Raw genomic sequence first — 13354 nt, 5'->3', positions numbered from 1 at the left:
CCATGTGTATCTTGAATAATCATCAACTAGAACAAAAGCGTATTTCTTCCCAGATAAGCTCTCTGTTTGCATAGGCCCCATTAAATCAATGTGAACTAAGTCCAGAACATCTTTTGATTGCACATCAGGAACTTTCTTGTGTTGGATCTTCACTTGCTTTCCCTGATTAAATGGTCCACACATCATACGATCAACTCCTTTGATATGAGGGACCCCTCATACTATCTCATTATTGACCAAAGTTGTCAGATTTCTGACATCATATGTCCAAGCCTTTGATGCCACAAATTGAGATCATCTCTTGATGAAAAACACACATCTGAATTGCCATTCCACATGTAAAAGTTGTTTCCAGATCGTTTTCCTCTTAGCACAACATCATTCTCTTCGTTCGTAGCTTTGCAGTCAACTTTAGTAAATGATATTGTTAATCCTTCATCACATAATTGACTCACACTTATTAAATTTGCTTTCAAGCCTTGAACTAGGTATACATTCATTAGCTTAGGCAATGTAGTATCATCGGTTCTTCCTTTTCCTTGAATATCTCCATGACCACCATCACCAAATGTAACTTTACCACCTCTGATTTTCTGAAATCTTGTAAATAATTTTGTGTGCCGGTCATATGACGAGACAACCACTATCGAAATACCAAGGACTGTCATTATCTGGTTCTTCTGTAATCAATGTCATATTGCATCTGAAGTTTATACCTGAAGTAAACTTCGTGACTCCCCTTGATACACTCTGATATAGATATGACTTTCTTATCCAAATTTGTTTACGAAATCCATTCCAGAGGAACTTGCCGTGACGCTTGAGTCTTTGAACCTTTTCCCAGTATTTGTAACAGAAAGCTTTTATGTGTCCATGTCTCCCACAGTAAAAACACCCGACAACCGTACTTTGTTGATTGCTCACTGTATTTGTTACCGGAGTATTTAATCCACCTGAAACAAACTTGGTTCGTCCTGTATTACCAGCTGTTCGACTGTCAAATCCTAAGCCTCTATGAGTCTGTTCCGTTCTTCCATAGCTTAGAATCTCATCTAGTTGCTTAGTTCCTGCAAACATGTGAATCTTCTTATGTTGGGCATCAAGTTCTGTTTGCAACTTTGCAGATTTTCCTTTTTCTGCATCTAAATTGTTCTGTAGTTCTTCACACCTTTTAGACAAATTGAGTTTTTCTTTAATCAGTAACACACTTTCTTGGCTAAGCTTCCTTTTAGACTCTAATTCATCTTGTAGACAGTTAACCAAACTTGCAAGGCGATCCTTTTCTTTTATCAATTCTTGATTCTCTTTTCCAATTCTAATAAGTGCAGTTCGCACCTCATTATAGCTGTCTATTATTAATTCTTCTTCAGGTTCACCTTCTGAGTCTGAAACCTCCTCCCCATCTACGAACTCTGTAATACCCAGATATGCCACAAAATTCAGAATTTCTTCTTCACTGTCTTCCTCAGTATCCTCATCCATACTTAACAGAGATTTCTCCTTTCAACTTACACATTCTTCCTGGGTATGTCCTAAGTCTTTGCACATAGAACATTTGTTTTCTCTCCTCTTGACTGTAGGACATTCACGAATAAAGTGGCCAAAACCTTTACATTAATGACATTGCATCTCTGCCTTTTTTGTGAATTTGCTCTCTTCGCGAGTCTTCTTGTACGAAGTGAACCTTTTCTGACCTTGACCTTGTTCTACTCTTTTGAGTACACGATCGAATCTGCGAACAAAAAAACTGACGGGGTCATCATCTTCTATCTTGTCCTTGGTTTCACAGACCGTTAAAGTGACACCTTTAGCATTTTTAACTCCTCCCAATTCCAACTCATGAGCTTGTAGCATTCCTACTACTTCTGAAAAGGTCAAATCTTCGATTTTGTTTGATACACACAGCGCAGTTTTGTAAGCCATGAACTTTGTGGGTAGGCATCGGAGAAATTTTTTAACCAATTTATGATCCTTATATGTTTTCCCCAAGGGTTACAGCTTCCTGAGCCAAGGTACTGATTTTAGAACTAAAATCAGAAATTGATTCATGTTCTTCCATTCTCAGATTTTCAAAGCGAGACGCCAACATGTCTTTTCTGGAGCTTTGAACTTTCGATGTACCCTCATACTGGATTTGAAGAATATCCCATGCTTCTTTTGCTGTCTCACANACCCAGATATGCCACAAAATTCAGAATTTCTTCTTCACTGTCTTCCTCAGTATCCTCATCCATACTTAACAGAGATTTCTCCTTTCAACTTACACATTCTTCCTGGGTATGTCCTAAGTCTTTGCACATAGAACATTTGTTTTCTCTCCTCTTGACTGTAGGACATTCACGAATAAAGTGGCCAAAACCTTTACATTAATGACATTGCATCTCTGCCTTTTTTGTGAATTTGCTCTCTTCGCGAGTCTTCTTGTACGAAGTGAACCTTTTCTGACCTTGACCTTGTTCTACTCTTTTGAGTACACGATCGAATCTGCGAACAAAAAAACTGACGGGGTCATCATCTTCTATCTTGTCCTTGGTTTCACAGACCGTTAAAGTGACACCTTTAGCATTTTTAACTCCTCCCAATTCCAACTCATGAGCTTGTAGCATTCCTACTACTTCTGAAAAGGTCAAATCTTCGATTTTGTTTGATACACACAGCGCAGTTTTGTAAGCCATGAACTTTGTGGGTAGGCATCGGAGAAATTTTTTAACCAATTTATGATCCTTATATGTTTTCCCCAAGGGTTACAGCTTCCTGAGCCAAGGTACTGATTTTAGAACTAAAATCAGAAATTGATTCATGTTCTTCCATTCTCAGATTTTCAAAGCGAGACGCCAACATGTCTTTTCTGGAGCTTTGAACTTTCGATGTACCCTCATACTGGATTTGAAGAATATCCCATGCTTCTTTTGCTGTCTCACATCCTTGAATTAATTCAAATTGCTTCCTTCCTACGCTGCAGTGAATAGCTGTGAGAGCCCATGAGTTGTATTTTGACTTCTTCAGCTCATCTTCAGTCCAATCTTCCTACCTTTTTCATCCTTGATTGTTGGTTCTTCCCACTTCTCAAGAACTGTCTTCCAGGCAAGTCGATCTATTCCACCAATAATCGATTTCATCCTTGATTTCCAAAATCCATAGTTTCTGTCGTCAAAAATGACCTTGTTGTTGTTGAGAAGATCACCGTAGCTCTCCATCTTTTCCACAGGATCTCACCCGTACTAAATCCTTACAAGTGCTTGCTCTGATACCAATTGAAAACGCAAGAGCTATGTGATTTAGCTTTTAAGACAGAAAATCAAATCAACTTTCTCTTTTATTAGAAAATATGTTCTTACAAGGTTTTTCCTTAACTCTATTTTCTAATCTTATTCTCTATAGCCTAGATTGAATCTTCAAACTATTCTTTTTTGAAGTTTAAGATTCAAATGCTAAGATCTTTCAATTCATGAAGTGCTAATCTTTCTCAAGACTCAGCCTCCCATATTTATACTAATTGGACTTAGCCACACAATAGGCTAATTCCCAATTCTAACCAAACTAGGAATTGTTAATTTCCTTTTTACAATTTAGGTAATTAACAATTCTCATAAAACTTCCTTTTATCTTTATGTTAAGAAAGTCCTTAGTCTTCTAAATCTTTCTTGTCGCTTCTCGAGTTTTCTCTTGAAAACTAAATAAATTTGCTTCTTCTTTAACTTGATTCTGCTGATCCACATCCTGTACTACTTTTATTTTAGTACATCATCTTCACGTACCAAATCTTCACGTACCAAATCTACAACCTCTTCCAAACCATATCGGTGTCAAATGTCAATGAAGGAACGTAGGAATCAGTCATACGACCTTTTTACAAGATGCCTTAATTAATACTTGGCCAAATTAATGCAGCGATTTATGTATATATAAACACTTAGGTGATCATCTTTATCTATGATAATTAATGTAAACTGTAATAATTTGTATACTTTTCATAACTAAAACCCATGTTGTTTTCAAATTAAAGATAAGAAAACTCTAACTAAAACCCATATGTAATACTATCGATCCTCGATCGTTATTATTTAAGTGTGAATCGTGGATCGGTCTACGTATAATATGTAAGCTTATATTAGCGTTTATGATTTAAAGAGTAACATCAGGATCAGATGAAAGCTAAAACAATTAATAAGAAATTAAGAATATTAGATTAAAGATGGAAAAAGCTTAAAAGGTTAATAGATTCCATAAAAGAAGCAGTAGATCTTAGTTAATCACGTGACTTGATTTTGACGAATCAAAAAGTTAAGTATACGAGTCACATGAGCTTTATTATGGAAAATTATAACAAGGTTGTTATTCTATGCAAACACTTTTTATATGACAAATTACCTTACATATATATACAGTTACTATTTTGTCGTATTCAAATGTCATTAGGTATTTTTGTGACAAATTGTTAAGTGACAGTCTAAATATTTGGTTAACTAAGCCACATGCACGGATCAGGAGTGGCTGCATCAGGTAGGTTTCTTACAATTGAGATAATAATGTGACGACATGTATTCTGTTTTTTTTTTAAAGATAATCTACGTCGAAATATTAGTTGATTTTAAATTATTAAGAATACAAGAAATTTTGTTAAAGAACTAAATTATTTAAAAACATCAATTTTGTGTATTCGCTAGTTTCTATACTTTTATACTTAAAAAGACAGATAAAAAGTGAAAAGATGATCTTTTAACCCGCAAAAAAGAAGGAGCGAAAGACATGAATCTGACTATCTGAGTATATTTGGAGAAAGAAGGATTTTTTTTATGGCGAAAGTTGTGACAATTACTATATAAAGAGATAAGAGACAATATGGTAATATAAAAGTATAATTAATTATATGGTTGTGGTTTGTATGTAAATGCATAAATGCAGAAAGATATTCATATACTATTATGTTTTGTTTGTTGCATTGGATCCCTCGCACAAAGTGGGTTTTCATTTCAATTTCTCTGATTCAGGACCCACATAAGTTTTAAATTACACTAATGCTGTACATAAGTTCATAATGATTTAATACATTTTTATAACATTGCAGTTAGAATACATTGAACTTGCATGCTTAGAAACAAATTACCAGTCACGACATTAAATCTTGATCCTATATAGTTCATCTAATAATATATTTACGTATTATCTAATAGAATTATTAATTAAGACGCTTCTATATACGTTTATCATTCTGAATTAGTGTGGGAGATAAATGAGACCATTTATACTAGTTAGTGTTGTAGACACAATAATAATAAGACTGAGTGAGTGGGGTGGGATTTTTTATTATTTATTAGACACAATAATATTAGAATTTTTTTAATAAATAGAAGTCGTCATTTTACGGTCTGCATGCCTCGCCTTGTCGATTTGGAGGTCTCGTCGCTAATTGTTAGTATATATATCAAGCGCACACGGCACACAAATATCAAACATACACTCTTATCAAGACCTCCGTTTCAATTTTTTTGCTCCTTAATTATATACATCAAACATATGTACTATAATACAAACACGGTCACATACACGTATATATACCTCAATATATCTATCGACATTTTGTTGTTGTTTCTGATATCATAGTGGTCATTATTTTATTTCTTTTTTATATTACTCTCTCTTTTCCTATTTCTCTCCCTGTTTGTGATAAGATGTCAAATATTAAGATCTTTCATTTATTCCCTGACGGCAAAGATATCTTAGCCATGCAACAACAACCCGAGAGTCTCCTAGTTCCATCAAAACCCGACTCTCCTGGTTCATCTCTCCCTCATCAAGAAAATCAATCTAAAAGACTACGAAACCAACAACAGGATCAAGAACAGGAGGAAGATCAGGAAAAGGTCCAAGATGGATCGAGAGGTAAACGAAAATGGGAATGTGTTGATGGAGCTTCTAGTGTAGAGATCCCAGAGACGCCAAGGATCCCGAACAACGTGTGTTGTTGTCCTCCTCGGCCGCCGAGAAAGCCCAAAGCTAATCCTGCGATGAAGAGGAGAGCCATGTGGGTAAAGAGATCGGTAGTTTTCTTAGATGTAGCTAGAGAGGTCGAATCCATGTTTCCTCCATCTATTCTTCAAGACTTTGGTAAAAAGATTAAGAAAGCTAAATCTTAATCGATATACGTTTTATCTGTATAAGCTTGATTTTTTTTTCTTGTGTTACCTATAATTTTATACGCTATTATTGTGTTTATATATTATAAAGGAAAACCAACGTTTAGGGAACTGGTGTGATATTGATGTGATTATCTGAAATCAATAGTTACGAATTAAATAAAACTTTACTGTTTTTATGAAACTAATATGAAATCAAATTCCGTTTGTTTTCAAAATAATTTTGGTAAGAATATTGAGAGAGCTAGATCGTAATCCATGTTCGATACGCTAAATACACATATAATTCAAAATACATGGTATGAGACTATGAGTCTATTGTTCATTTAACTTTTGCATGTATTCGATTTGGATGATATGATGCCTAATCTTTTTGACGTTAATTTAATATTATGACTATGTAAAATTTAAACAGCCAAACACAAAGCGCAATATAAATTGCGTTTACATTTTGGAACATTTTTAAGCGTATTAAAAAAATCATATTAATAAAAGAAATTATATACATAATTTTTAGTGTATATATATATATACCCACAATTACTAAAAGAAAGAGAGAAATGTCAATCAATATCAAACAGAAGAAGTAAGATGTATGGTATGTCTCTTCGCGTTATCTACTTAAAAAAATAATAATTGGAGGATCCTAAGTTAAAAATGTCCACAAAACCCATGGATATGGTTAATCTATCTCAATCAAGAAGTTGACTTTTTGAATCTCTTGGGGTTTAGGGAACTTTAAGATTGAATCTTGAATTTTCCAGTGTGTTTGACTTTTGTCACCCCACAAAAGCAAACATGCGTTCGTGTTTGATCATCCCCACACATCCTATTCTTACCAAAATATTCCCCTCTCGAGGTAAATCATACTATTATTTAATGATATTACTTTATATCTATAAATCGCACTTGATATATATACATTCAACATAAAATAATGTAAATTTTCAAGTTGCTACCAAATTTTAGTCTAGTCCAACTTCGGTAATTTCAATGAAAAATGGATACTTCAAAACCAATAATTCAAAGAACTCCAAACCAATTATTCAGTAAAAATTCCTAATGCACAATATATAGGTGTTATAGCAAACTAGCATAACGAATTTCCAAAATATAAATATGATCATTGTTACGCAATACTCTGCCTTCTTTCACTTTGCGAGATGAAACACACGTGTGGTCGATGTGGAACCACATAAGTATAAGGGATGCAAGGATCATGCATGATGCTGAAACGTTCAGCCAAAAAAAACGAAACTGCATATTACAATCATATCCCAACCATCAAAAGATTTGTACGTGAAAACACTCGACATTGTTCCGCATGTGTAACATTGGAGCAAATTCTTCACTGAGTTTGGATTGTTGCAGCCTTGAATGTAAATGGTCTTCTGTGAAAAAGTGTTGACTCCTTAAGGAAGTTTAGACCACGTTTCTTGAAGAAAATCACATTTTCTCATAACTGGATATTGGGTCAGAATCTATAGGAAATATGCATGCTTCACACGGTCACCCCGAGTGCTTAATCTTATCAAGAATGGTGTCGTCCTTGTGGAGCCTTAATATATGGTTTTCAAGGATAAAATGCATTATCAAATCCATCACCCTACTCTATCTAGTCCTCTCTTAAGTCTAAACATTCTTTTCTTTCGATTTTTTTACTTTTCGTTTGTTTATTCCTATAAACTAAACCCATTTACTTTTCTTAAATGGGCCTATCTGTTCTAAACTCGTAAATATACACACGAAACGGCGTCGTCTACAAAAACCAAAGAAAGTTTTCAGACTGACGTTGTTTATGAACTGTGACAGTAAGCAAGCAAGCAAACCAAACATATATACTTCACTGAGAAGAGTTAACACTAAGCGACTGATGTGATATCTCTTTGCTCCTTTCCAAAATCGTGTTAATTAAGAAAGAAGGCTTAGAAGATCATGCAATGGCCAAATAAGTTATTCCAACTGAATCTAGACGAAATCACAAAACTACAATTGTTTAATTAGTTACGTTGTCTATTCAATCTTCATACACAGAACCCACCATAAGTATAAAAACAATTAACTATAAATTAACTAGTAATGGCAGTTCAAGTGTTCAACACATCAACTGGTTATATTATTTTGTTTGTCAGGGACAAGTGGTGATCTTTACAACTACGTAAAATAATGCATCTATATCTAAATTCGAGTTTCACTGACTACTTCAGTTAATATGTCACACATCGCATATTAATTTACTTTAAACGAGATTACAGCTTAGAGGATTGAAGAGTGAAGACCTCAAGGTCCTCAACGTACGTATCAATGTGGAATTATGGATAGTCCTATTTTACATGTAAATGATTCGTTCCAGCAGTAGGTTTCAGTGTCGATATGGTCTATTTGAAAATTGGTTGAATTTTTTTTGTCTCTAAGTGTCAACGGTGGAGATTAGGCTTAGTCACTGACATCAAAGGTTTTGGACTCGTATTGGACTGTATTTTTAAAGTTTTGATACTTTAAATCTTTTGGCATCTTTCTATTAAAAACTGTTTTTGTTCATATTGAACTACTGATTATGATAGAACATTAGGAGACGTTATAACATATCTGTTATAATGATTTTCTTTCTGGTTGGTCGAGTACAGTCGCATAATTTTGTCAAACAAATCATAATTATACAAAGGATTAACAAACCAATCATAGTCGAAGTATTTGCCAGAGTTGGCTCCAATCCAATGTCCAAAGAAAGATTTGAAAATACATTTTAAAAGTGGGGGCTATGAGGTTGACGTGTGTTCTTTCACGTGCCTCCATGTTCACATGTGTCATCTAATACATACATTTTTTACGTATGCCGTATGTGTTTATACCATTTGTCCGAAGTCCGAACAACACACTACGTACACATCTATAGTTTTTGTTTCATACAGGTGTTTTCGCTGCACTGTCTAAATTCGAAATCAAATTAAATTGAATTTATATGTGACTTAAAAACGTCCGATTACTCTCAAAAGTGATACAAAAAATAAACAAGAGTTTCTGATGAGAAAAATGTCGCTAACTAACCACTAATAAAGCCTTATGGTTAGTGGTCCAGTGAGACTTTTTGGGATACATTATAATAATGTGAGTTCAAATTTATTTCAGGTTTCTGGTTACCCTAATTTTTTCTGCTAGATACGTGCTTCAGGCAGATACTTTTACAAATAAAACTGCTGATTGGAATTTTATACAGAAACGGCACATAGTTAACTACTTAACTTAATTTATCTTGATGTTTGGGTTGCTTTGGAACCGAACCAAATATACACACATAGGTAGGTGTATAAGTAGGTATATTTCCTAAAAGCAACTGTGGGGAAAAAGGTAAGTGAAATAAAAACAAAAACCTTTCGGCGATACATCGCGTGATGCCTTGAATATTTCTAGTTCAGACAACACAAAAAGGTTTCTAGTAGTATTTTTCTCTTGCAGAGTTTTTATTCAAAATTAGTCTCTAAAATAGAAAGCATCAAAAATTTAGTAATAATCACATACACTTGTGTTAATTTTTTTTTGTTTATTTTAAAACTCATGCTTTACTGTGCCATAATTTACGGGATCAAAAGCACTTGTACTAATTACAAATTTACAACACTTCTTATCGTTTAACTTCAACTTGTGGCGCCGTAAAGATTTGAATTATTAACCCCAACTTTCAAACCTAACACAATGTTACTTTAAACTATTTCTACAAGCTTTACACAAAAATATCTAAATATTTATTATATTGAAGGTTAGTGAACAAATTAGTACTATATAATTTCATAGCTTAAAGAACTTTTAACGAGATTAAAAAACAAGCATCTGCAAATTTTTCAGATTGATGATACGTACAGAAGAAATCATTCCCAACATCATAAGAATGAGAGAAACAACAGATATAGAATTCACACAATTAAAAAAAAAAAAAAAAAAAAATTGAAATTCTTGAGAAAAAAAAAATTTCAACAAAAAAATGAAAATTAGAGAGTAGAGAAGAAGAGACAGAGATGCTAATACTAAACAACCACCACAGTGGATTTTTGGTCTAACAGCATTCTAAGATTTATACCTGATGAAGAAGAAGTAGGAAAAAACGACACCGTTTCAACAGATTCTTGAATACTACTCTGTTTCTTCTCTCTGTTCATCGCAGGAGGAGGATTCATGAACTTCAGAAACGAACCTTCCCTTACAGTCGAAAGGTCCGATTTTGGAGAAGCTAAGCCTTCTCTTCTTTTGGCTTCTTCAATCAATCTCTTCCTCAGCTTCTCTTCAGCATCTCTCAAGAACTTGAATTTTGGTGGAGGTGATGAAGAAGACGACCTGAAGAACTTGTTAAACTCAAGCTCACCGTCTGATTCAAACAGAGGATTGAATCCATGGTGTGGGTAAGACTCCAAAGGAGATGATGACTTTAGCGTACGAGGAGAAGCCAATGGAGTGAATCCAGGGGTACTACAGTCATTGGGAACATCACTCAAGCTTCTTCTTCTTGATCTTGAACCCAATCTTGATCTCCCATCTTCAGATTCCAAATCTGCTTTCGTCTCTTCCATGATTGTGAAGAGAAACCTCTGGTTATGAAGCTTCATGAGCTCTGCTTCAAACCCTAGATCTCCTCCGTTCAGATGCTTCATCAACCCAAGCTCCAAATCTTGATTCCCATCTTGGTCTCTTGAGATTTCACTACCTTCTCTTCCTCCATTGTTGCTGTGCTGTAAAGGTTGAGGCTTTTTGAAGCAGAAGAGCTGGATAAGTTCTTTAGCGTATCCGTTTTGTTGTTGTTGTTCTTCTTCTTTCTCCTCTTCGCTTTCTTGGCTTATGACTCTCTTCTTGTGCTTCTTCCATCTTAGAAGGTAATAGACTTCTGCAACAAGTGCTAATAGAAGAAACCCAAAAACTAAACTTAACCCAATACCTAATCCACTAATAGTCTTCATCTTTTTCTTCAACGCAAATTCTCACATCACATGAACACAAAACAAAAACCCTAAGTTTTTGGCTGGGGATTTGTGTGAATTTACAGAGGAATAATGGAGCAAGACTTGGTTACCATATTTAAAGATTTGAGAAAGAAACCTGAATGTGTGAAACTTTTGGAAATTAGACAGCGATTAAAATTGTGATTAGAGGTAGGGCTGGGCAAAATAACCGATAACCAAATAACCGACCGAAACCGAACCGAAAAAAACCAAACCGAACCGAACCGAAATTTTTCAAATACCCGAATGGTTAGTAAAAATCTATATCCAAACTAACCGAAACCGAACCGAACCGAACCGACAATTAAATGGTTAACCGAAATATCCGAAAACCTAGAAGATATCAAATATTATATACTTAATATTATGCAAAACTATAAAATAAACTTAAAATATAAATTATTTCTAGATTCAAAACAATTAAATATTTTAAATAATCAATATATGTAAATGTTATTATTTTGAATTTACAAAGTTAAATACTATTTTGTAAAATTGAATCAATATTTTTCCCTTTTTTGTATTTTTGTTATTGTATATTTGGTTAATTTTGGTTATATTCGGTTAGTTTTGGTTATATTTGGTTTATTTGGTTAATGTTAATATAATTTATGTTAGTTATGGTTATTTATTTAAATAACCAAACCGAAACCGAACCGAAAGAAACCGAACCGAACCGAACCGAAATTTCAAAAATATCCAAATGGTTACTATATTACTATATCCAAAATAACCGAAACCGAATACAACCGAACCGAAACCGAATGGTTAACCGAATGCCCAGGCCTAATTAGAGGAGTNTAAACTTAACCCAATACCTAATCCACTAATAGTCTTCATCTTTTTCTTCAACGCAAATTCTCACATCACATGAACACAAAACAAAAACCCTAAGTTTTTGGCTGGGGATTTGTGTGAATTTACAGAGGAATAATGGAGCAAGACTTGGTTACCATATTTAAAGATTTGAGAAAGAAACCTGAATGTGTGAAACTTTTGGAAATTAGACAGCGATTAAAATTGTGATTAGNAAACTTGCCTTGATGGTGAGCAGATATATTTAAGATTGAAAGAGAAAGAAAGATTTTTTTTTAGTGATGTATAAGAGAGAAGAAGAAGTTCTCTTTCACAGCAATTTAGGTTCACAAGTTGGGTTCTTTGTAAATACTTGGCACAAAAGGTCCAAGTCTTGTTGCCTTTAACTCAAAATTTAACCTAAAAGTCTAATTGTTTGTTATTTGTCTTAAAGTAAAACTAGCTGTTTGTATAATGTCATGGACTTAAGGTTGGTTATGGTTATAACTTATAATTTTCAAATACATTGTAAAACGTTTATATACTAAGCTGATACTAAATCATATTGTTTACTCAGTATTTATTTGGATACAGTTTTCTACCTGGATGTCATTCCTACCTAAAAATTGAGCTTACTTCAATTGATTTTTTTTTTGTATAATATTATTTTAAATAGTAATAGGGTTGTTTTCATCAATATTTATAAAACTTTAATATTTTCTAAACATCAACAAACAGAGGTGCCTGTTCTTTTCAGTTACATCTTTTGCATTTTGGTGTGTAAACATAATTTTGATGTAGTTGCCATAGTAATTTTTGGTTATAATATAAATGTGGTTTTATGGTTACAATGATTGTACATGTTTCATTTTATATTTGCCGAAAATAAAATATTAGTAACGAATATTGATAAATTATGTATAGACAAGAATTGAACGGTCCACGTTATAACTATTTCTGTTCTTTTGTTCAACTCCAAAATATTATTTAATAAATGCAGTATTAGAAATATTATTAGTATTAATTAAAAAGAATTTCTGGTTTTTGGCTCCTGTCGAAATAAATAAAACAAACGACAAATATAGAGAGTACATGCTATTTTACATATATTAGTAAACATATATCCAATGCTTACTAATTTACTGTAGAGAGTACATGCTATTTTACATGTATTGTTTATGCTAGAGCTATTTTGTAATTTGTACTACAAATATAGTCAGTGGCGGACGGAGGATAAAAATTTAGGGAGGTCAATTACGAGGAAAAAATATTAATTTGTCATATTGGTAATTCGAACTCGGATATGGGGAGGTTAGCAATGCAGAAATTTTATGTAATTACATGTAAAAGACTATTAATTTAGTTTATTCAGGTCAGGTGACCCACTTACTTCCTTAGTAGATTCGCCGTTGAATATAGTATTTATTCCGTTAA

General features: G+C 33.5%; 3 protein-coding genes across 3 annotated transcripts; 1 reads left to right on the top strand and 2 right to left on the bottom strand.

The window, feature by feature from the left end:
* On the bottom strand, positions 2725–3197 carry LOC104763577. Its single transcript, XM_010486933.1, has 2 exons — positions 3032–3197; positions 2725–2969 (listed from the first exon to the last, which is right to left on the bottom strand). Exons 1-2 carry the CDS (start codon positions 3195–3197, stop codon positions 2725–2727), a joined length of 411 nt encoding a protein of 136 aa, XP_010485235.1.
* LOC104762047 lies at positions 5432–6248 on the top strand. Its single transcript, XM_010485253.2, has one exon. The coding sequence runs from the start codon at positions 5673–5675 to the stop codon at positions 6135–6137; it is 465 nt and encodes a 154-aa protein (XP_010483555.1). The 5' UTR covers positions 5432–5672; the 3' UTR covers positions 6138–6248.
* Positions 9951–12149, bottom strand: LOC104762045. The gene is made up of 2 exons (XM_019239964.1): positions 11944–12149; positions 9951–11061 (listed from the first exon to the last, which is right to left on the bottom strand). The coding sequence occupies exons 1-2, from the start codon at positions 11963–11965 to the stop codon at positions 10160–10162; spliced, it is 924 nt and encodes a 307-aa protein (XP_019095509.1). The 5' UTR covers positions 11966–12149; the 3' UTR covers positions 9951–10159.

Source organism: Camelina sativa, chromosome 18 (assembly GCF_000633955.1).
Source record: "Camelina sativa cultivar DH55 chromosome 18, Cs, whole genome shotgun sequence".
NCBI classification, from domain to species: domain Eukaryota; kingdom Viridiplantae; phylum Streptophyta; class Magnoliopsida; order Brassicales; family Brassicaceae; genus Camelina; species Camelina sativa.
This window is presented reverse-complemented; position numbering and strand designations above follow the sequence as displayed.

Coding starts and splice junctions, on each gene's coding strand:
- LOC104763577 (XM_010486933.1), bottom strand. CDS start 3,197: ATGGAGAGCTACGGTGATCTTCTCAACAACAACAAGGTCATTTTTGAC. Junction 2,970..3,031: donor AACAATCAAGGATGAAAAAG/GTAGGAAGATTG, acceptor GGGCTCTCACAG/CTATTCACTGCAGCGTAGGA.
- LOC104762047 (XM_010485253.2), top strand. CDS start 5,673: ATGTCAAATATTAAGATCTTTCATTTATTCCCTGACGGCAAAGATATC.
- LOC104762045 (XM_019239964.1), bottom strand. CDS start 11,965: ATGAAGACTATTAGTGGATTAG. Junction 11,062..11,943: donor GAAGACTATTAGTGGATTAG/GTATTGGGTTAA, acceptor TTAGTGGATTAG/GTATTGGGTTAAGTTTAGTT.